The 24,694-nt window shown below is 40.3% G+C and overlaps 1 protein-coding gene across 1 annotated transcript; it reads left to right on the top strand.

The window, feature by feature from the left end:
- Positions 1-9,802: 9,802 nt before the first annotated feature.
- Positions 9,803-24,590, top strand: LOC119725762 (ubiquitin carboxyl-terminal hydrolase 44-like). Its single transcript, XM_038197323.1, has 13 exons — positions 9,803-9,934; positions 12,086-12,263; positions 13,095-13,213; positions 14,043-14,213; positions 14,884-15,231; positions 15,842-15,974; positions 16,348-16,493; positions 17,902-18,051; positions 18,731-18,940; positions 20,734-20,964; positions 21,534-21,698; positions 22,797-22,843; positions 23,496-24,590. The coding sequence occupies exons 2-13, from the start codon at positions 12,156-12,158 to the stop codon at positions 23,690-23,692; spliced, it is 2,025 nt and encodes a 674-aa protein (XP_038053251.1). The 5' UTR covers positions 9,803-9,934; positions 12,086-12,155; the 3' UTR covers positions 23,693-24,590.
- The last annotated feature ends 104 nt before the right edge of the window (positions 24,591-24,694 follow it).

Genomic DNA, 24,694 nt, shown 5'->3' with positions numbered 1-24,694 from the left:
TTTTGCTGCAGGTTCCCCAGTTCATTTCTCAGACTCTGTAATTGGCTGTTTCGGCACTTTTGCCGAAACAGCCTTTGTTTTCGTTAAGATTTTTTTTTTTTTCTTTTTTTTTTTTTTCTTTTTCAGTCATTTTGCCCATAGCATTTGTACACGTTTTTTTGTCACCGGCACTTTGGGCACTAAAATCGATCCGATTGACTTTATACTTGGCACACATTTAGACCAGCATCTGAAGTTGTGTGCCGAACATTGACGTCATCGTGACGTCATCGACTAATTTATTATAGAATTTTGAATATTTAATTTTTCCCATAGACTTTGTACACAGAAATCGAAAAAAAATTGTCGATTTTCAAAGGGCATTTTTGACTCTTTGCCAGTAATTCATTTGCACCAATCTTTGTCCAAGCAAAGACCCTAATTCAAACAACATTGTGTAATGATGACGTCATGATGACGTCATCCGGTGTGTATTTATAGGCAATTAAATTGTGACACTTTTAATATTTAAAAATGCATAAGAAATCAACCGTACGCGTCCGCAGCATTCTGTTACCGGCAAGTGGTAGAGTAGGTTGAGGTCTTTATTTCATTCAGTGTGCGTGAAATCACGTGACCCTTGCTTCCGGTCGAAAAAGGCCAAAATCGGAAGTGGCTTATTATTTAAAAATGGTAATAGCGATGAACTTGCTTTTAACGGTGTTAGTCTCTTGGCTAAAAGTATTCTTCAAATCATCTACCAATGACGTCATGCAATCTTCGAGCGCCCTCTAGCGACAGGTTAAAAATTTGCAAAAATGTATTTTGAATAGATGTCTGTGGCGAAGTTTGTCGGAATCGCCTAAATATTGGTGTACATGATGACCTTGACCCACTTAAGACGTATGCAAAGTTTTAGGCGAATGACGTCATCAGACCGGAAGTTATAATAAAAAGACCCTTTTTCATTTGAAAATTCCTGAAAAATCAACCATGGCAGTTATTATGTTAGTTTTTACTTTAATTGTCGATTTAAGGGTAGGTCTAACACATTTCAAAGCTTCAAGGCAATAAGCGAACTCGGACATGCCCTGCGCACGCTTAAAACTTCAGGTTGACAATACATCTGCTCTAAAACATGCACAGAACGTCTATATGTACATACACGTACGTTACGCACATACTTTACATGTACATCGTACATGTAATGTCAGCCAGCCTGCAGAGCACGTATTGCTGCGGTCAAATCCTTTCCACATCATATCACAGTGACCGTTTTAGCCGATTTTCGGCTAACTTTGACAGATTTTTTGTTCGTGCATGCGCATAGTCAGGGACGTATAATAAAAAATCGTAATGCCGAAAAGCCCTATGTTACGTATTTAAAGGTGCAGTTTTTCTGCAGTGGGATTTTCCACAAGTCTTTTCCTATACAACACTAATATCTTACTGAGTAGTTCTGAACTTCAGCCGAGAATTACTATGAGAAGGAAAGAGAAATCGTATTTTTTCGCGCTGTCATTCGATTGAACATATTCCTAAGGGTCAGAATATCAAGTAATATTTCATAAAAATGTTTCAGTTCAAAGGCAAATTACAAATTTAAAGGTGCAATTTTTCTGCAGTGGGATTTTGTTTTTAGCCCGTTAATTTAGTACACGTGTTAGCCCATTGACTTTGTACACGTTTTCAAGCCACCATTTCTATAACTTGGCGATCTAGAATCGTCATCAATGTTACAGCCAAGGAAGACCCTCATATAAAAATTATGCCAAGACTATGACGTCATGATGACGTCATCACCTAATTTTTTTTATTGATTTTTGAAAATTTACGTGCATATTATGAAGTCCTATATCTACAGAACTGTAAGTCTGACTGGGTTGAAACTTGGTATGTGGCTAGACCGGGATGTGTTATAGGAAGAAAAAAAATTAGGTGGTCGAGACCTGAACATGATTTTTGCGGGAATTGATAGAATTAGCGAGGGTCTTCATTTTTTAAATAAGTGCAAATAAATCACGTGACCCTTTCTTCTGGTTGAAACCGGAAGTGCTTTGTAATTTAAAATTGGTGAAAGACGCGAACTTGCTTTCAACGATGTTTGCTCTGCCTAAGTTGTTCTTTACCATAATATTATAGTAATAGATGAAACTTTATGTGACGTCATCATGACGTCATCACGTGACATGTGACGTCATAATTCAAAGCCCTATGCGAATGGAATCACATATTACATTTATATGCCACCATTTATTATAAACAGAACTACACATCCTTCGTTGATGGAACACATGTCACGTCACAAAAAGCTACCGAAACAGCCCTATGTTTGTCCACAAACATATGTCTAGTCTTTTTTTTTTTTTTTTTCTTTTTCAGTCATTTTGCCCATAGCATTTGTACACGTTTTTTTGTCACCGGCACTTTGGGCACTAAAATCAATCCGATTGACTTTATACTTGGCACACACTTAGACCAGCATCTGAAGTTGTGTGCCGAACATTGACGTCATCGTGACGTCATCGACTGATTTATTATAGAATTTTGAATATTTAATTTTTCCCATAGACTTTGTACACAGAAATCAAAAAAAATTGTCGATTTTCAAAGGGCATTTTTGAGTCTTTGCCAGTAATTCATTTGCACCAATCTTTGTCCAAGCAAAGACCCTAATTCAAACAACATTGTGTAATGATGACGTCATTATATTTAAAAATGCATAAGAAATCAACCGTACGCGTCCGCAGCATTCTGTCACCGGCAAGTGGTAGAGTAGGTTGAGGTCTTTATTTCATTCAGTGTGCGTGAAATCACGTGACCCTTGCTTCCGGTCGAAAAAGGCCAAAACCGGAAGTGGCTTATCATTTAAAAATGGTAATAGATATGAACTTGCTCTTAACGGTGTTAGTCTCTCGGCTAAAAGTATTCTTCAAATCATCTACCAATGACGTCATGCAATCTTCGAGCGCCCTCTAGCGACAGGTTGAAAATTTGCAAAAATATATTTTGAATAGATGTCTGTGGCGAAGTTTGTCGGAATCGCCTAAATATTGGTGTATATGATGACCTTGACCCACTTAAGACGTGTGCAAAGTTTTAGGCGAATGACGTCATCAGACCGGAAGTTATAATGAAAAGACCCTTTTTCATTTGAAAATTCCTGAAAAATCAACCATGGCAGTTTTTATGTTAGTTTTTACTTTAATTGTCGATTTAAGGGTAGGTCTAACACATTTCAAAGCTTCAAGGCAATAAGCGAACTCGGACATGCCCTGCGCACGCTTAAAACTTCAGGTTGACAATACATCTGCTCTAAAACATGCACAGAACGTCTATATGTACATGTACATACACGTACGTTACGCACATACTGTACATGTACATCGTACATGTAATGTCAGTCAGCCTGCAGAGCACGTGTTGCCGCGGTCAAATCCTTTCCACATCATATCACAGTGACCGTTTTAGCCGATTTTCGGCTAACTTTGACAGATTTTTTGTTCGTGCATGCGCATAGTCAGGGACGTATAATAAAAGATCATAATGCCGAAAAGCCCTATGTTACGTATTTAAAGGTGCAGTTTTTCTGCAGTGGGATTTTCCACAAGTCTTTTCCTATACAACACTAATATCTTACTGAGTAGTTCTGAACTTCAGCCGAGAATTACTTTGAGAAGGAAAGAGAAATCGAATTTTTTTCGCGCTGTCATTCGATTGAACATATTCCTAAGGGTCAGAATATCAAGTAATATTTCATAAAAATGTTTCAGTTCAAAGGCAAATTACAAATTTAAAGGTGCAATATTTCTGCAGTGGGATTTTGTTTTTAGCCCGTTAATTTAGTACACGTGTTAGCCCATTGACTTTGTACACGTTTTCAAGCCACCATTTCTATAACTTGGCGATCTAGAATCGTCATAAATGTTACAGCCAAGGAAGACCCTCATACAAAAATTATGCCAAGACTATCACGTCATGATGACGTCATCACCTAATTTTTTTTATTGATTTTTGAACATTTACGTGCATATCATGAAGTCCTATATCTACAGAACTGTAAGTCTGATTGGGTTGAAACTTGGTATGTGGCTAGACCGGGATGTGTTATAGGTAGAACAAAAATTAGGTGGTCGAGACCTGAACATGATTTTTGTGGGAATTGATAGAATTAGCGAGGGTCTTCATTTTTTACATATGTGCAAATAAATCACGTGACCCTTTCTTCTGGTTGAAACCGGAAGTGCTTTGTAATTTAAAATTGGTGAAAGACGCGAACTTGCTTTCAACGATGTTTGCTCTGGCTAAGTTGTTCTTTACCATAATATTATAGTAATAGATGAAACTTTATGTGACGTCATCATGACGTCATCACGTGACATGTGACGTCATAATTCAAAGCCCTATGCGAATGGAATCACATATTACATTTATATGCCACCATTTATTATAAACAGAACTACACATCCTTCGTTGATGGAACACATGTCACATGTCACAAAAAGCTACCGAAACAGCCCTATGTTTGTCCACAAACATATGTCTAGTTTTACTTGTAGTTTTAAATTTTGGAATTTTACTCATATTTAATTTTGTGTAAATTTTGTGGATATGTTATTGTTTTATCAAATTGTAGTTTTATATTTAAATAAGCCAATGGAAACTAAATTTCTGTATTTTTATGATGCGGACAATAAATTTCTAATCTAATCTAATCTAACTGTACACGATATAAATAGGCCTACGATGGATGCAAAATACCTTATGCAGGGCGGATCCGCCCCTGAAAATTTTGCAATATCATCGCCGGGCGATTTCCTTTGCACGTACAGAGTCTCTGGAATTTGCAGACTGATGTCATGCGAATGTTTTGAAACACCAATTTCATAAAAATCGGAGGTAGCATGTGCGCATTAAATATTCAACGCCATTTGCACATTAAACAAGTAGCAACCAAATGTCCGTCCAAACTCCAAAGTTCAACGAACTCTGTCATCCTCAGAAGGCAAGGTCAATCTGATATTCATGTTAGAGCGAATGTAAGTACACAGTGCACCGCTGTCATAGTATTTATTTTGAGCTATTGCGGTCAAAGTTTGTGAGAAATGGCGCTTGTATATTTGATGCAGCAATATAAGCTGTCAAAGGGCGGTTTATGTGGTAACAATTAACATGCATGATCGTGTACATGTTCACTGTGTAGTGTGCAATTGGGGCTCGGGTGCCTTGGGCGACTTTGCAGTGGTGTCGTACAGTCATGGGCGTCGCGAGGGGGGGGGGTGCAAGGGGGGGCACTTGCCCCCCCCCCCCCCCGGAAAAGCAAAAAAAAAAAAAAAAAAAAAAAAAAAAGGAAGAAAAAAGGAAGAAAGAAAAGAAAAGAAAAAGAGTCGCGAAGACAAAGTGGTGTAAATTTAATGAGTTGGGGGGGGGGAATGTCCCTGCCCCCCTCTAAAACTGATAAATCGAGAATGTGTTGAGAAATACAAGCCTTTTTTGGCAAAAAAATGTTTTGCCCCCCTCTAGAAAAAATCCTGGCGACGCCCATGCGTACAGTACTGAGAGTATGATCTCTTACCCCTTGTCTTGTATATAAGGCTAGTTGTATTGCAAGCCATGTGGGCATTGAAATAATATGAACACTATTGACAATGAATTCCGGCATAACCGTATAATGAATATAGCGACGTTTTTTTCCCGGGCATTGCAATTTGTTAGTGCTTGCAATGAGTACAAATATGATCAACGTGCATGGTCAAAAGTACCCTATAAGAACTTTATTAAGGGAATTACTTAGAGTTAACAGCCATTCATCATTTTATGCGAAATGTTGGGTGGGTTCATTTTCTTCAGGGAAAAGGTGTTTATGGCGCATTTTTGTGAACAGCACTTTGAGAAAAACGTGGATATTTCAAACATTTTTCCCCCGAAAATGGTTTTTAAAGAGCGGTTTTCAAAACAACGGAGAATTTTCCAGAGTCCAGGAAATTGTTTTAAAACTGCTTGTTCGAGACAAGGTATAGGCCTCAAGTTATGTTTCATTGTTGATTGATTTGGTTTCAAGTATATATATGTTTGTGTTAACAATAAGTTGTAAAACAGTATTACAGGCCTTAATTATTATCAAATTATCACACACATGACAACATAGTTTGGGTGCAGCAGAAATGAGTTTGTGCCCTAACCTAGGGACAGACAATGAAACAGACAGGACAGAAGATCACAACAGCATATGAGTGTATACATGTAAGTGCTAAGACATTAAATACGAACTAAATTAGGCCTAAAATTGGAAAGTTATGAATTTGCACGAAGAAGTTTTTTAAACAACGATGTTCGACTGTAACAGACATGCGTATATTATTTTTCTGGAAACACTTCGAGTATTGTGTGCACGTGTTTGATGAATGTCAAACATGAGCTTCAACAAGCAGGCAATGCGTTATTCATGTTGGTAGGCCTATACATATATTTCCCCAAATTTAAGTAGTAACTAAAGGTCTATAAAATCGTAACAGTTTCAGATTTGCATAGGAACAGGGTGACCAGCATTAGAAGTGATATGTTATCCAAAGGTCGAACAGTATTTACTCCAAACGTTTCGGTTATCTAAACATGATTTCAGTACCAGTTTATTTATTAGTTAGTTACAACTTCAAGTATAAAAATGTAATCATAACTTACCCGAGTATGCCACTAGTAAGAAAACCAAACAGGAGAAGTTCATGATGAATGTTGAGAGTTTCTTCGTTTGACGAATCAGGTCTGGTGGTAACTGGCCTTGCGTGTATAATGAACTCCTCTGACTCAAAACCTGACTGATATTCTTGTAGTTCGAACACGATGACTGCGTCACATGTGCTTTGAAGCACTATTTAGAGTCACATGCACATATTGCACAAAACGTGGACAGCTGCTGATATCATATGTAATAGTATTTGCATTGACTGACGTTTACACATTTATTGCGAAAGAATTATTTGCTTCCAATTTTACGAACGGTTAAAGGTCACTGGTCATTCGAGTAACTGTGTGGGTGTGTGGGTGTGTGGGGGGGGGGGGGGGGGAGGGTAGGTACGGTGATAGGCTTATTAGTTTACGGTCAAAACAAATCCTTTTATCTACATTAAAACTGTGCAAAGAAAGCAACGACAGTATTCAAATTCGCCTGAAGTTCACGTGGCGTATAAAGGCACAATAACGCGTGACATTGTAAATTCAGTTATTCTGTTCAAATTTTAAGTCTTCTTCTTTTGGTTTATATTCCACATTTTGAAAAAGCCGGCTACCTCAATAATGTTAACAAATTACCAAACGGATCAAACACATAAACAAACATAATATGTATACATTAACAAACATGATATTAACATGAAAACATGAAGAAAAACATCCCAAGAAATGAAATTATAATGAAAAAGAACTTTTGGAAAAAAACCACGATTTTTAATAGGCAAAATTAATTAAACAACGATAACTTCACTTAAACGATCTTTCTCGGACTTCTTTTGATTTAATTGTGAATGAGGAAATTGGATTGCCAGAGTAAACGTACGTGTCTATTATCAATGACGTTAAATCGATCTGGTGGTGATGGGCAGCTCACCAAAAATGCCTTATATAGTTTCATTTTCCTTTTTCAAAAATAATTGCGACGTCATGCGCGCTGGGCACGACTAACTTTGCCAAAATAGTCTCACTTTCTTGATCTTTCACACAAAAATTACTCCAAAAATAGTCGTGCAATTTAGATTCATTCAGCTCACGTACTGGTCCAAGTTTGACCACATAAACCCCGCTTAATTGTCTTTGGTCGTATACGCCTATCTCACAGTGCTTTGTGACAGAGTTTGACCTACAATCTTGGTCACCTGAGGCTGATCAAAATGTGCGCTGTAACAGCCACGAGGGATCCATTGACGTCAGTGAGTATAATTGAATTGACGTCACCACTATTTTGCAAAGACAAGATTTATGGCTTAAAGTCATATTTGGAAACTATACGTAAACGATCACAGTTTAACAACTGCATCGAACTTGAACGAGACGCGGACTTTAATCCTCTCATGATATGATGATCTTTGCAAATTATTAGTGACGATTGGGGTGTTTGTATTACCTTCCAAATAGAGACGGCATTGTGGCATATCCGCCAGTTGGAACAGAGACTACTGCAATTTCGCCGCAAATATGGAAAACTGTGCTACATGGTGACTTATAACAGTCCAAATTAAAAATTTCTCATTTATTGATGGAGAGAATCGTCGGTATGTCTTACTTAACAATGAAAAATAGCTTACAGAATAGTTTGAAATCGTCAGAAATCAGTGTTATGAAGGTATTGCACAACAGTTCAAATGTTAGGACAAATTTAAAGGGAGTATACATCATTTGCTTTTGCTGTAATTTTCAGAAATGGATGGAATTGGGGGGTTGGAAATATATAGCAAATATAGTTACACTGACTTTTTTGAGGTTTTGGGTTAAAAATGCTATAAAAACCAAGAAAAACAATCATTTTCCTGTAGTCTGGTTCCCTGACTCCATTTAAGAAGAAACAGAGCAGTTTACATACATTGGGGAATTGTTAGGTCAGGGAACCAGTCTAGCTGGCTTGTACCCGTTCATAGGTGTGTAATCGATTGCAAACAAGTGCGATGGTCAACTGGGGCCAGTATTTGAAAAAAAGCCATTTTTTTCCAACGCTGATCGGCCGATCAGCGTTGGAAATTGATACAAAAATACCACTTTTCTTGAAAATGACAGTATACCAGGCGCCATGATGCTTTACACTGTCATTCACTAACAGTCCAGCAAGGTATTTCAAAATGATTTGGTAGTTTTATTTTTTGATGTTTGCAAATGTTGTATTTTCCCTTTAATTGTGCAATTCAAACAATATGAAACGGTATCTTCAGAATCGGAAGAAGAACGGAGTTACATTTTCCAGGCAAAAAATTTTTATTCAATCAAAATGTATAACATCAATTGAACTAATACTTAATGCAGCTACTCAAGATTGTGATTTTTTTTCTTCAAATGACAAAGTAAAGAAATTCCACTTTTTAAAAAATGACAGAAAACCATGTGCGCGAGGATTCCTGCCATTCACAGGTAGGGTTATGGTCAGAAATTGCCTCAGATCACACCACAGCATCTAGAATCCATTTTTTGTTCCGGGCCAGTGGCGTAGCCAGGAATTTTTCAGTGGGGGGGGGGGGGGGGGGGGGGGGGGGGGGGGGGGGGGGGGGGGCTGGGGGGGGGCTGGGGGGGGGGGCTGGAACATTTCATGGGGGGGGGCGTCATGTAGATCAATGATAATTTTTTTAGAAACTCAAAATCTCAGTGGGGGGGGGGGGGCGACTGGGGGGGGGGGGGCGACAAGGTTTCGGGGGGGGGGCGTGGGGGGGGGGCACTGTTCCGGCCCTTCAACGTGCCCCGAACCCCACGGCGCCGTAATGGTTGGAACCCACTTTTGGAGGACCCAATTGTTTTTGCCCTCCAAAAAATTGTGTTCTTGATCATGGATCCGCCCTGGCCTTGGGGGATCCCGTCGAGGGAAGAAACGCTTGGTGGCATGGTGGCGCACAGCCACTGTATGTTGAATCGGTCGTATATTTACATGCACGAAACTATCCAATTAATTTGTAATCCGAAATGAAACAGCTGTCTCCCCCCCCCCCCCCCAATAAATACGCGTGATCTTGAGAAACCAATCAGTTACTTTGACTTCAGCGGGTTTTTTTAATCCTCCATTTTAATTAGATAGCAGAAGTAATGTGGCGTGTATCGGCCGTCGTATATTATCTACTGATAATAGCCCAGTTCGTAATTGGGCCGATGCGGCAGCGCAGGTGGAAGGATTTTGTACACTTTCTTGTACATGTTGTATGTATCGATATTTCTTCATTAAACAGCCGGGGATTGTCGTTACAAGAAGGCAACATCCAACCCAAGTGTAAGTTAAGTGGATATGGAAGAATGCACAGTGATGTCGTCGTTGTTCAATTCGTTTGGAGAACGATAACGACAACGTTAAATAATTAACTAGGCCTACCACCATGACCACAGTACCACTACCACTGTACCAGGTGACACTTGTCATGACTGAGTGATACTGATAGTGAGTGACCTCCATGCACTGACCAGTGCTATGACAAGGGAAGAAGATTTAGACGTAGGCCTACATGTACATGTAGAACCATAGAGCTAGGACCTACATGTAGGTGACATGACTCTGTAACTGTTCCTTCCTCTATTCTAATCTATAGACTGATTAAAGGGAAAAATCAAAATTACAAATGAAATACCGCCCTACTAGTAGTATAGTCGGACTCCCTATTATCGCGGCATCCTTATTATCGCGGCATGGGAAATTTCTCTTTTTACAGTGTCAAAACTCCTTCAAGTGGTGATTTTTATCCAGTTCACCAGTCATCAAGGATTTTCTACCGAGTTGTATAAAAAGGACGATTAAAAAATGTTGTGTCTTTCGGGACTTTTAACGATTTTAATAAATATTAACGTTTTCCAAAACTTGCAAATTTTCCCTCACCGTGTCTGCTAAAAGGTGCCGTTTATATTTAAACATAAATCTTTAATTGCGCTCTGTCCATGAAAGTTCCATTGTCTGGTTCCCATTCTTCAGCTGCAAATGAAAAATGAAGTCGAACGATGATATTTGCAGCGCGAAATCGTAACAACTTTTACGGGATCAAAATAAGTACGGCGCGTTAGCGAAAATAAAATGGCACACCGTGTAAAGTGAATGGCGCCCTCAATCGCCGATCAGTAGACTTGCCTCAGGGATTTGTGTTCTCCTTTCGGGGGAAGGGCAGGGTCTTAAGAAATCATCCTGCAGACATTTTGTCTTTAATCAACTTGAAAGTTACAGGGAAAATTTCAGACTTTATTCAGGGGGTGTTTTGGTCAAAGATAAATTATGAACAAAAAAGTTGGGATCATTATAAAAACCACTTCCCGCATACCGCGATAATAGGGAGTCCACCTCCATTCGCACACGCCGCGCATGTCTATTTTCACAGGCATCGTACACGGAATAAACCACACTACCCGTCAGATTTTTTTATATTAATTTAAAAAGGAAGAGTTATACTACACATAAGACAGGACAATTCTGGAAGGTTAGTGGGCAATCTCTATTCCGAACGAGAAACGTGATAAGTACCGCGATAATACGGCGTTCCATCCTACTAGTATTTACTGGACAGTGCAGTGTTCAATGTCCCTGCCCTGTGAAATCATAAAAGTGGTAAAGTCTTTTCCAGCGTTGAGCGCTGGTCAGCCTACCAAGTACTAGCGTTGGAAAAAAAAATGTTGTTTTTTTCCCTTCAAATACTGCCCCTAATTTACCATATTTAGATAATTCACATTTTGTTTGCAATTGATTACATGCCAATCCTGGGTACAAGCCAGCAAGACTGGTTCCCTGACCTTACAATGCCCTGACATCTATAAATTGCTCTGTTCCATCTTAACTTAAGTCGGGTCAGGGAGACCAGACTACAGGAACAATGATTGTTTTTCTTGGTTTTTCCAGCATCTACAAACACAAAACTTCAAACCCGTCAGTGTAACAATATTTGCTATAATAAGAACACTACTCACCCGTTTGATGTTTGCAAATGTCATAGTGTACATGTACATTATCTTTAAGTTTTACACTGCGCATTGTGCGTACATTGTCATTTGCACATGTAGGCATATATATTATCACTATAAAGGCCTGCTGTACTACATGTAGCTAAGGCTATTTTAGTTACTTGAAGTAACATGATCTAACAGTTAGACCCAGGCCTGGTGTTAATACTAACATTTAAAAAATGCAGTAACTGGTATCCTGGTTGCCCTTTTTTAATTTCTAATGCCTAGAATGGTAAAGACGCATGTCAGTTAAAAGTAGGCCCCCTACAGTTATACTAACACTGACTAATAGGACCCCTCAAGTATAAAAAGATGTTTTTATTCCAAAATTACTTGTACCTCAAGCACTCTTCCTGATTTTGTTAAATAAAACTGTAGCACCCTAGTTTATCAAGATCAACGATGTTTTAACGGAAAATAACACTTTTTTGTGTGTTTTTAACAGGGTGTACTGCGAATATCAACCTTTGCACACTCAACAGTATTAAACTGGAGTACAAGAAAGGTCAGAGGTCATGGACAAGTGCGTCCACATCAAGAAACTACAAGTGACGCACAATCACTCCGTGTTCAACCCACAGAAATGGTTGTGCAAGGTGTGTGGTACTACAGAGAGTGTTTGGGTAAGTGGAAGGTGAACAGGTCCAGAAATTTACTCTTCTATTTAAAATTGGACTCTATTAATTAGAAACATTGGATGGCGATTTGTGACAACTCAATAGAAAGGACAGATCACACCTGTGTGTGTGCATGTACCAACATTTATTTATTTCAAAGCGTATATCTTTGCATGTCAGATGTGTTCCAGTCAAACCTATCTCCCGTTACTGAGTGAGTGGGCACTTAAAGGGAATATACATCATTTGCTTTTGCTGTAATTTTCAGAAATGGATGGAATTGGGGGGTTGGAAATATATAGCAAATATAGTTACACTGACTTTTTTGAGGTTTTGTGTTCGAAAATGCTATAAAAACCAAGAAAAACAATCATTTTCCTGTAGTCTGGTTCCCTGACTCCATATAAGAAGAAACAGAGCAGTTTACAAAATTGGGGAATTGTAAGGTCAGGGAACCAGTCTAGCTGGCTTGTACCCGTTCATAGGTGTGTAATCGATTGCAAACAAGTGCGATGGTCAATTGGGGCCAGTATTTGAAAAAAAGCCAGTTTTTTTCCAACGCTGGTCGGCCGACCAGCGTTGGAAATTGATACAAAAATACCACTTTTCTTGAAAATGACAGTATACCAGGTGCCATGATTTTACAGGATGCTTTACACTGTCATTCACTAACAGTCCAGCAAGGTATTTCAAAATGATTTGGTAGTTTTATTTTTTGATGTTTGCAAATGTTGTATTTTCCCTTTAAATATGTCTAATTGTACATAACACTAACAATAAGGGCATTCATATGCAAGTAGTCCGTATCAAACCTATTGTATTATTTTCTTTTTGTAGGCTTGCTTGAGCTGCACCAATGTAGCTTGTGGTCGCTACAATGAAGAACATGCTGTTAAACATTTCCAGGAATCTAAACATCCACTCGCCATAGAGGTCAACGACAGATATGTGTTTTGGTAAGAGAGGGGGTGATAGTATATAAAATGGTTCAGAGATGTTGGCTGTTTTAGCTACCTGCAAATGTGAAGCGAAGTGAAGTAGCTAAACCAGCCCGCTTTTAACCAGATTTTTTATAAATGTCGTCAAATGTACCATAGTTTTTTTTGTAATTAACAAGATTTTTGCTCACCCACATTGAGAATTGGACATTGAAAGGTAGGATAGATCATTTGTAACTTGTGCATTTGTTTGTGTAAAGCAAATAAAGTGCTCAAAATCTAAGGACGGGTGCTCAACAACTAATATGATGAAGTTTTAGCTTTGGAATGCTGTATATTCCGAGAAAACAATATTCTGGGATCTTGGTTTGAATTCAAAAGTTTGTGTTGTTTTTCATGTTTTGAATTGTGCCTGAAATCATCATTCAGGGCACACTCTCGTTAGCTGATTGCAGCTAGGCGATGTCACGCACTGAACTGATGAAAAATATCAACTGCGTGCACGACGCACACGTGTCAACGCTTGCCCAATTACAAACCAACTACTAACAGACATTTCCAAAAATGCATCACTTGATGCATCTTTGTAAATGGCCTTCTTTTATCGTTTTCTTCAAAATGACAGCATGCAAAAGAATAAACTCACAGGGAGTTTATTTTTTTGGATAGCTACAATATGATCTCTACCTTTAATGCAAAATTTGTGTAAAAACATCGGCAAGGTATCAGGCTACAAACTCATAAATGCTCAACACACAAAAACAAAATAATACTATGTTGATATTGGAAAAAAATGCACATCATTTCTGATTATTTTGAATGTGGATTTCAATGTTATTTATTGTAGTTATGAATGTGATGACTACATTCTGAATGACAACGCCCCTGGCGATCTGAAACTACTGCGGACAACCTTGGATGCAATCACTAAACAAACGCTGTATGAGAGTCAGACGAGGAGTGGCCGTCGGCTCTTGAGGGCGCTCTCCGTTGACACTGGAGAACAGATCAAACACAGGTATGAACATTCTTTGCTTTCAAAGTGTAATATTTGACAGTTACCTAGGAATGAACCGTTCCTGCCCGTCAATTATAGAGTGCGCAAGTGGCCAATAAGATCTTGAGTTTTGTTCAGCTGACCACAATAGCTCAGTCAAACTAGGTTACAAGCACTGTGAGAAATGTACACAAACTAAACGTAGGGCTTATAGCTGAATCCAGAGAGGTTAATTTACACCTACATGTATTTGAAAACAATGTTTGGTGCAGTACGTACATGTTAAGCCTTTTAAAATCCTTCAGGTGAAGGGTGCTGAAGTGTTTATGAACTTTGCAATACAGACCATTACTGCACAATGCATAGCACTGGGAGAGCAGTGAAGCATGACAGAATCCACTACTTGCCCTGAGCTTAACAACAGTAAAGAATTATGGAGGGTTTTTAAGTGTTTCCATACCCCACAGAAACTTACTCTAAAACATTTTGTAATGTGGGTGCTATTTAGCTCTATGGGCAGAATTGCTCTGGCAAAATTGTAAGGGTTTTGAACTTCAAATACTAGGAGCCTCAGCTAATGCCCTCCACACATTAAATTAGGGTTGGTTAGGTTACCAGAAACATGGCGTGTTTTTAGTCTTGTCAACATTCACATTCATTTTGTAATACACAGATTTGTTTCCCTTTGCAGACGACAAGAGAGCCTGACCTGGGAGGATAAAGGTCACACTGCCCTCGTCCATCGACGCCTTGTCCTCCTTAGTTACGTCTTCCTGCCGTGGAAACATCTCGTCCATGGCAATAAGGTCACAGGAAAAAAACCAAAACCCAAACCTCAGAAACGGACTCTGACCACCAAGACTGCCAAAGACACACCCAGGGATCTGAAGGAGGCGGAGTCAAGCCTAAAGAGGAGGAGGCTGGATGACCTGAGGTCACAGGAGGTCAAGAGGAAATGGACAGCATTGACCCCTGGCGTGACCGGCCTGCGTAACCTAGGCAACACATGTTACATGAATTCCATTCTTCAAGTATTAGGGTGAGTGTTCGGGCAGAGTTTTATTCTTTCTGCGGGAAAGTGCATCACAAACTGCAGAACGATATAGCATCAAGGCTATGGATCTTTAGTAAAGCTAGACTGAAGCGTCTCAGATGAGGACGTTATATATATTCAGTGACTCAGTAACTTTAAGACAGCCAGTCAATGGATCAGCATGACAACAATAGTCTAGCCTTCAGGGTCAAGCAAACATTGCCCTGGAATGTTTCTAAAATTCTATTTAGTGCCAAAATGGGTAATGGTCTCATCAACTGGCTGGCGTTTATGCCCGGTTTCCTTGGCATGAAATGACTGAGACTATGTAATTCCCTCTGCAAGGGATGCCAGTCCATAGCAGATAGATTACTCCCCAGCTAATGCCATTATCCATTTATACTCCTGGGTGTAGAGGCAAGTTGGGTAAACTGGCTTGCCCAAGGACACACAAAATGGTCAGCAGCTGGATTTGAGCCCCTGACTCTCTGATCACGCGTCACAAGCCCTGACCACTAGGCCACACCCTCCACTAGGCTACACTCCTACACTCCCACTAGAAATGGTAAACAAGTTCTTCTCTCAATGTGTCTTTTTCCCACCTTTTTTAATGCAGGCATTTGCAGCAGTTCAGGGAATGCTTTTTGCACTTGGAACTTAACCTTCGACCTCAATTAAACTTGAGCCAATCAGTGGGGACTAGGAGGCAGATGGAGTACATGAGACAGACTACCATGGAATGCTTTGAGGTTGAGTTTTATTTAATATTTTTCATTTACTTTATGTGAACATTATCAGTGACCTCCTTAAGCGTGCAGATGGCTACACTTGACCACCAAACTTTCCGGGGTAGTGGCTGGTTTGCAAACAGCAGCAGTGTCGACCGGCTAAGCTTGTTTTAGACAGAACATGCAACATTAGTATATTTTCCATATTTTCGATGCAAAAGTTATGTGGCGTTTGTAAAGTCTGTCGATTTTGGACCGTGTGTAACTTTATTGAGATCGCTCATTGTAGCGCTTTTTTTGTACATTTCTTATCTGTAACTTTTGATTGGATTGTGTAAATCATAATTAATAGTAAAGTTTTTATCTTGATATTGTAACCTTGGTTTTTTTTCAGGAAGTGCAAAAACCAAAGGGAGGCATGAAGTCCAAAGGTCGTATCCTCCGTCAGCCTGGAACCTCTGCAGGGGGTCTCAGTGGGGGTTCAGATGAAGCTGTCGACCCATCCAAGTACAAGGACCCTAGAACAGTCAGGAATAATTTGTAAGTTCAAGAAATATTACAGTTTCCAATACTAATGTGTCAATAGTTTAACTTTTTTTCAGTTCATTGAAGTTGTCAAGTCCATCACAAGTCCGTCAAAAGTTAATCATTCCTCTGTTCCTAACAGCACTAATTGTTGTGCATGTTACTGCCCCAAACTACCCTAGCACTCTGTGGTTTTATGGACTCATGATGAGGAGTCGGCACAATGTGGCTCAGGTTAATGGGTTAAGCCTTTACTCACTGTAGCGCCACCTGCCCTGCCTATTACTCACTGTTTCCCCACATTATCCTAAGCAGGGCCTCTCAATATGGCGACTCAATAACTTCTGGTTTGTCCTTCAGTCCTCTATGCCATGAGCTACATGTCCTGTACCGTGTCATGTGGTCAGGGAAGTGGGCCATTGTGTCTCCTCACGCTATCCTGAGCAGGGCCTCTCAATATGGCGACTCAATAACTTCTGTTTTGTCTTTCAGTCCTCTATGCCATGAGCTACATTGTACATGTCCTGTATCGTGTCATGTGGTCAGGGAAGTGGGCCATTGTGTCTCCTCATGCTATCCTAAGCAGGGCCTCTCAATATGGCGACTCAATAACTTCTGTTTTGTCTTTCAGTCCTCTATGCCATGAGCTACATGTCCTGTACCGTGTCATGTGGTCAGGGAAGTGGGCCATTGTGTCTCCTCATGCTATCCTAAGCAGGGCCTCTCAATATGGTGACTCAATAACTTCTGTTTTGCCTTTCAGTCCTCTATGCCATGAGCTACATGTCCTGTATCGTGTCATGTGGTCAGGGAAGTGGGCCATTGTGTCTCCTCATGCTATCCTGAGCAGGGCCTCTCAATATGGCGACTCAATAACTTCTGTTTTGTCTTTCAGTCCTCTATGCCATGAGCTACATGTCCTGTACCGTGTCATGTGGTCAGGGAAGTGGGCCATTGTGTCTCCTCATGCTATCCTGAGCAGGGCCTCTCAATATGGCGACTCAATAACTTCTGTTTTGTCTTTCAGTCCTCTATGCCATGAGCTACATGTCCTGTACCGTGTCATGTGGTCAGGGAAGTGGGCCATTGTGTCTCCTCATGCTATCCTAAGCAGGGCCTCTCAATATGGCGACTCAATAACTTCTGTTTTGCCTTTCAGTCCTCTATGCCATGAGCTACATGTCCTGTATCGTGTCATGTGGTCAGGGAAGTGGGCCATTGTGTCTCCTCATGCTATCCTAAGCAGGGCCTCTCAATATGGCGACTCAATAACTTCTATTTTGTCTTTCAGTCCTCTATGCCATGAGCTACATGTCCTGTACCGTGTCATGTGGTCAGGGAAGTGGGCCATTGTGTCTCCTCATGCTATCCTGAGCAGGGCCTCTCAATATGGCGACTCAATAACTTCTATTTTGTCTTTCAGTCCTCTATGCCATGAGCTACATGTCCTGTACCGTGTCATGTGGTCAGGGAAGTGGGCCATTGTGTCTCCTCACGCTATCCTGAGCAGTGTCTGGAGACTCATCCCATCATTCAGAGGCTACTCGCAACAGGATGCGCAAGAGTTCTTATGGTAAGTTGCACCATAAGTAGTGTCTTGCTGCATAAAATTATTGCAGTTACCGGTATTACCACTTTATCTCAAAAACCTGTTTTCTTCAAATAACTGTGGCCATCCCATCATTAAAGGGAAAATACAACATTTGCAAACATCAAAAATTAAAACTACCAAATCATTTTGAAATACCTTGCTGGACTGTTGGTGAATGAAAGTGTAAAGCATCCTGTAAAATCATGGCACCTGGTATACTGTCATTTTCAAGAAAAGTGGTATTTTTGTATCAATTTCCAACGCTGATCGGCCGATCAGCGTTGGAAACAACTGGCTTTTTTTTTCAAATACTGGCCCCAATTGACCATCGCACTTGTTTGCAATCGATTACAAACCTATGAACGGGTACGAGGCAGCTAGACTGGTTCCCTGACCTTACAATTCCCCAATGTATGTAAACTGCTCTGTTTTTTTCTTATATGGAGTCAGGGAACCAGACTACAGGAAAATGATCGTTTTTCTTGGTTTTTATAGCATTTTCGAACCCAAAACCTCAAAAAAGTCAGTGTAACTATATTGGCTATATATTTCCAACCCCCCAATTCCATCCATTTCTGAAACTTACAGCAAAAGCAAATGATGTATATTCCCTTTAATGTCACTCTGTATGAAGCGCTTGCCATTGATTTGTCTCCGTCAGTGAGTTCCTCGACAAGATCCACAATGAGCTTCAGTATGTGTCCTCAGCACCTTCCATACAGATGGCCAGTGGGACGTCCATTCCAACAAAGGACATCATTGGACAAAGCTTTGAAGGAGGTTTAGTTAGCCAAGTTACCTGCCTACAGTGCTTGAACAAATCCAACACGTTTGAGCCGCTCGGAGACTTGTCATTAGAGTTCCCTGAAAGGTAAGCATTAACAAAACACCAGTGACATCGGCAAACAATAGGCAACAGTATTATTTATATCAGGTTTTCATTAGTAGAAATAAATCAGTGTATTTTATGCTTTCGTAAAAAGTACCTGGATGACTGCAATATTACATGCATGTCAGTAAAAGCTCCTGGATAAGGACAGTATTATTTTTGGTAATGTCCTCATCCGGGCACTTTAACAAATTTCGCTGGTTTCTGGACAGTCAAGAGCGTAGAAACTCACAGTTGCCAACCAGTCAAGAGAGCGTAGCGCCCGATACCGTCGCACACGCATAGAGCAGGGACTGGGGTATGAGCTCCGTGCACCAACAAAAGAGGGCGTTTTTTAACCAATTTTAGAGCCCTGTGGACGTGACACACTGCTTATGCGTACTGTACTGGCTTGCGTGACACACTGCGTATGCGTACTGTACTGGCTTGCGTGACACACTGCGTATGCGTACTGTACTGGCTTGCGTGACACACTGCTTATGCGTACTGTACTGGCTTGCGTGACACACTGCTTATGCGTACTGTACTGGCTTGCGTGACACACTGCGTATGCGTACTGTACTGGCTTGCGTGACACACTGCGTATGCGTACTGTACTGGCTTGCGTGACACACTGCGTATGCGTACTGTACTGGCTTGCGTGACACACTGCTTATGCGTACTGTACTGGCTTGCGTGACACACTGCTTATGCGTACTGTACTGGCTTGCGTGACACACTGCGTATGCGTACTGTACTGGCTTGCGTGACACACTGCGTATGCGTACTGTACTGGCTTGCGTGACACACTGCGTATGCGTACTGTACTGGCTTGCGTGACACACTGCTTATGCGTACTGTACTGGCTTGCGTGACACACTGCGTATGCGTACTGTACTGGCTTGCGTGACACACTGCTTATGCGTACTGTACTGGCTTGCGTGACACACTGCGTATGCGTACTGTACTGGCTTGCGTGACACACTGCGTATGCGTACTGTACTGGCTTGCGTGACACACTGCGTATGCGTACTGTACTGGCTTGCGTGACACACTGCGTATGCGTACTGTACTGGCTTGTGTGTGAAGTACACACTGCGTATTGTATCCTGAATGTGCCAAAGCTAAGCGTCGTCACCTGAGCTTCAGGCCTCGAATTGATCTTGCGATGGTCTCCCAGACTAATCCCTGCACCACTATAACTATGGATACATATGAAATCCGCAATGGATGGACTGGTAACCAGTCTAGGTCTCTCCCAACTCTCTTTGTTGGCCGTTGAAGGTGTACTTGTACACGGAGCCTCAGGCTATACGCACAATGTTTTTGTCAACCACAATGGCAGCTTCGATTGGCACAAAATTTGCTTTGGTAAGCAAAGAATAGTCAATAATTTTGAGGAAAATAGAAAGTGTCCTGAAATTTATGTTTTGCAGATCAAGTAAGTCTGATATAAATAATAATAACATTGGATGGTTTATTTTGGGGGATACAAGAATATATTGCAACCGCTTATATCAATATTGCACAAGTTGAATGTTGAAGCTCGTGCAATATATTCTCGTATCCCCCTCAAAGCCATCCATTATCATATAAGTATTTCAGCAAAACTTTTATCAAAAATAAAACCTAAAAGCCTAAAGATAAATAAATTCCACTGTTGCAGTTTGCTGTTGTGGTGACAACTGAATGGGTCCTTTGTTTCTATTTATCGTGGGATACTTGTGAATTGATTGGTGATTTACAGTTCTGCGTTGTGATGGACTCAACGTCAGTGTTAACTGCTTCCTATTCAGATATCAGTTCAGTGAGTGGCGAACCAGTTTATCGGAAGCCAGCTGCCATCTGACTGAAATGCTGGCCAAGTTTACAGAGCGGGAACACCTTGGGAAGGTGTATGCCTGCGAGCGTTGCAACAGTCGACGGCGCAATGCGTCCTGCAAGCCAGAGATACGTACAGAGGCTACAAAGAGACTACTGCTAACCAAACTGCCACTGGTACTCCGTCTTCACCTCAAAAGATTCAGGTGTGTGTCTGTGCTCTACCACAAGCTCTAGTATGGGTTTAGAAAACAAAAGAATAAGCATTAGGCATGAACGATTTGCTTTTATTTCTTGTAAAAAAATCAAGGTTTCCCCACAAGTGCCAAAGGCATTGCAGCTCGCATGCCTCAAGAATTCCGTTTGCAACTATTTAAGTAAGATATGAGGCTTTGCATGGTGGAGATACTACTGAATGAAAGGTTTGCAGAAACACCATGTGGGAATAATTTCTCAACTTAGAGAATGGTTTGGAAAAGAACCAGTATTATGGTAGGTACCTCTGGTTCTTTTCAAAACCATTCTCTTAGTTGAGAAATTATTCGCACATGGTGTTTCTGCAAACCTTTCATTCATTTGCAACTAACTTTGTTTGCAACTGAATTTTTATAGCGTTATAGAGATGACTCACTTCAAATAACATCAGAAGCAACTCTGGTCGACCTTTCAAGTGTTCAACTTTTTGTGTACTAATTAACTCCAATATTTGCAATAACTTTGTTTTGCCTGACATTATTTGCCAGTCTGAATCGGGTGTATTTTGTTTACGTTGAAGATGGTGTGGTCGGAACCATCGAGAGAAAATCAACGTCCATGTGAACTTTGAAGAGGAACTGAACATGCGTCCATACTGCTACGTAGGCAAAGAGGACGAAAGCAGGCTGACCAATGAAGACTTCATCTATGACCTGTCAACGGTCGTCATACATCACGGAAGGGGGTAATAGTTTTATTTATAGTCATAGTTGAGATTTGGATCGAGGACAATTTGTTAACCAGTGATACATGCGGCTGATTCACAAAACCTCATGCAATGACATAAGTCCACTCGCACCATGATTTATTGTGCAAGTTGTGCAACATTTCAGGCTATTCAACTTTTCAGTTATGATAATTGCACGAAAGTTTCATAGTGCGTAATTCTGCAACTAGCGTAACACATTATGACGTTACTTGTGCAATAATTTAAGGTGGCATAACTTGTGGCGTAGCGACTGAAAATTACCTATTTTACCAGCAAATCGTGGTCGTCGTGGAGCCTGTTATTGCACAGATGTCATGGTTGATACAAGACACTTTGAAGTAAAAGAACTGCCATTGTACTGGTGACAGAGTTTTTACAGTTGCGCCATGATTGCTAAGAAAGTCGAGCAAAAATCATTTCGAAATCGCAGGCTGAGGTGATTCAACAACTGTTTCATGAACAAACAAAATGATACACAAACAGGCATTGTAAATGCCATTATAGAGTGCTGAAGTGTGACGTCATTTAGAATCAGGAAGTGTAGCGCAAACGAATGGAGTGTGCGCGTGTTGGTTCCCGGTCTGAACCATGCTCTGAAGTCTTTTACACACGTTATTGTGCGCCCAATGTATTCATTTCGGTACTCTATTATCCTTGTCCAAAGCTTTTAGATTATTTAGAGTTTCATTGAATCGATTGTTAGTTTATTGCACAGCCGCACAACAAATTTGTTGCGTAAGTCCTACGCATGGCGTAAGTTACGCACTGTTCATGAAATCGGCTGCTGTCTTGTACTTTAGCACTAATATACAAACACTGACTGCTTCAAATGTTGCGGCAAACTAATTTCATTATGCGCGAGGCGTTCACTCTATTGATTAAGCACTCAGTGTTTCTTCTGTCGAGATTCCCTACAGATTCTGCTTTTGTTAAGATATCTGATAAGCTCATCCTAGATAATCATTGTAAGCTTCAACGACTCATCATTGGCTGACAATTCAACAACTCATCATTGGCTGACAATTCAACAACTCATCATCGGCTGACAATTTCTTTGTCCCTTTTGTTTGCAAGGTTCGGATCGGGCCACTACACAGCCTACTGCTGGAACAAGGTTGGAGGTGAGGTCCACATTAATGAGTAGGGATACATGTAATAACAATAATCATTTTGTGATCATATAGCGCTGATGCCAAAGGTCTCAAAGCACTTCACTATAATTACCCCTGTTCATCACACTATGAGAACACTTTTTGCAGCAGCTCAAGATCAGCGCGATCTGGTCTCTACCTTCGCAGGTACCCATTTATACTCCTGGGTGGAGAGAGGCAATTGCAGTAAAATGTCTTGCCCAAGAACACAAGCACCGTGTTTTGTAATGTTATGGTATTTGAGGTCAACTCCGCCTTTGATGTTTGCTTGATATTTCTGTGCTGGCAATTTTATTGTGCTTTGAAAAGTTTTGAAAGAAAAACCCCAGTTATTTAGTTATGGGAAACTAAACTCAAGGATATCGTTCAAAACCAAACGAGAGCCACAAAAGGCTGCTTCACTTTTTCCTTTATGTTGACATATCTCTATCTGAACACATCTGATCATACTAGTGAACCATAACTTAATTCCTGAACTCATGTAATCTTAAACTAATATTTTTGTGAAATCCATTTTGTACCTTTGTAAATCTGCTTCCTATAGTACTGTCATTTATGGTGACGTGAAAATTATTGTTGAGTTGAATTAAATTGAAAACTCAACCAATGTCTTGCCCTGTAGGTTTTTGGGTTCACTGCAACGACGCCCGTTTGGAACTGTGCTCCATTGAGGATGTTACACTCTGCCAGGCATACATCTTGTTCTACACCAAGAGAACGTCTACGGTAGCCCATGTAGGCCAGCCAAGAGACTCAATTAAAGAAGATGAAGTAGACGGGCCCTCAAGGACAGTTAGAAAGAGACGTTTTACATTATGAGAGATGACAAGAGGAGACAGGGTTCTAGACGGATTCTTTATTTGCTACAGATAGTAAAATGTGAAACCATGTTTAATATAGTCACTGCTTAATATCATATTCTTAAAATTAGAAAAATATTTACTTCAAGAAAAACATTCTTGTCTCACAACCTAGAAAATCTTTTAAGGGAGTGAGACGAGAAAATAATTCTTGCAAAAAAAGAAGAATTATTTTCTTATGTTAAGAAGTGCAAGAAAATCATTTTAAGCAGTGTTATATTTCTGCCTAACATAGCCTTCTAGATATTTCAAAAGAACTGTTGAGATTTCGGGAACAAAATGGAGAACAGAAAATTGAGGCGAATGGGGGGGGGGGGGGGGGGGGGGGGGGTACGGTTACATTTCTTGCTTTGAAGGTTGATGAGCGCAGCTATTGTTACCAGCACTGCAACCAGCCTAGGTAGGCTGGTCCTGATTAGTCAGGTAGACTAGTCCAACTATCGTCAAATGCTGCATTTCCTGTCAAGAAGTTGTTTCAAGATGACCAAAATGACCAAAATGTAGTTTACACATTTCATTTTTTACATTTCTTTCAATGATTGATTCCTGGGAGAGTACCATTTTTTATGTTTTCATTGATTTTGCTGTGATACTCTCGGTTATTTTGTAGCTCGGTTTTGTTTTAATGAGTTATACCTGTATGTTGTACAGAATGATTCTCAGGAAGAAAGAGTTAATATCACACTGTACATTAACGTCTATATAATCTGAACATGTATTTTTGTTATTGTTTCATTTTTTACTTTAAATTTGTTGATGGTACAATATTGTGCTGAACGTTTGGCTGATAATTATACACTGTTGTGATTCACAGCATGGAATCGAACATTGAAAAACGTGCCATGGCTCTAAATTTAGGCATCTGTTATGAGTCTGTTTCTTTCAATCATCCGGGGAAAAAAATGCTTTTTTTTATTTCAAAATACAGTCGCATGTCCTTAATACAAACACTGGTTGAACA

The sequence above is a fragment of the Patiria miniata genome, unplaced genomic scaffold (assembly GCF_015706575.1).
Source record: "Patiria miniata isolate m_02_andy unplaced genomic scaffold, ASM1570657v1 HiC_scaffold_19, whole genome shotgun sequence".
In the NCBI taxonomy this organism is placed as follows: Eukaryota; Metazoa; Echinodermata; class Asteroidea; order Valvatida; family Asterinidae; genus Patiria; species Patiria miniata.
This window is presented reverse-complemented; position numbering and strand designations above follow the sequence as displayed.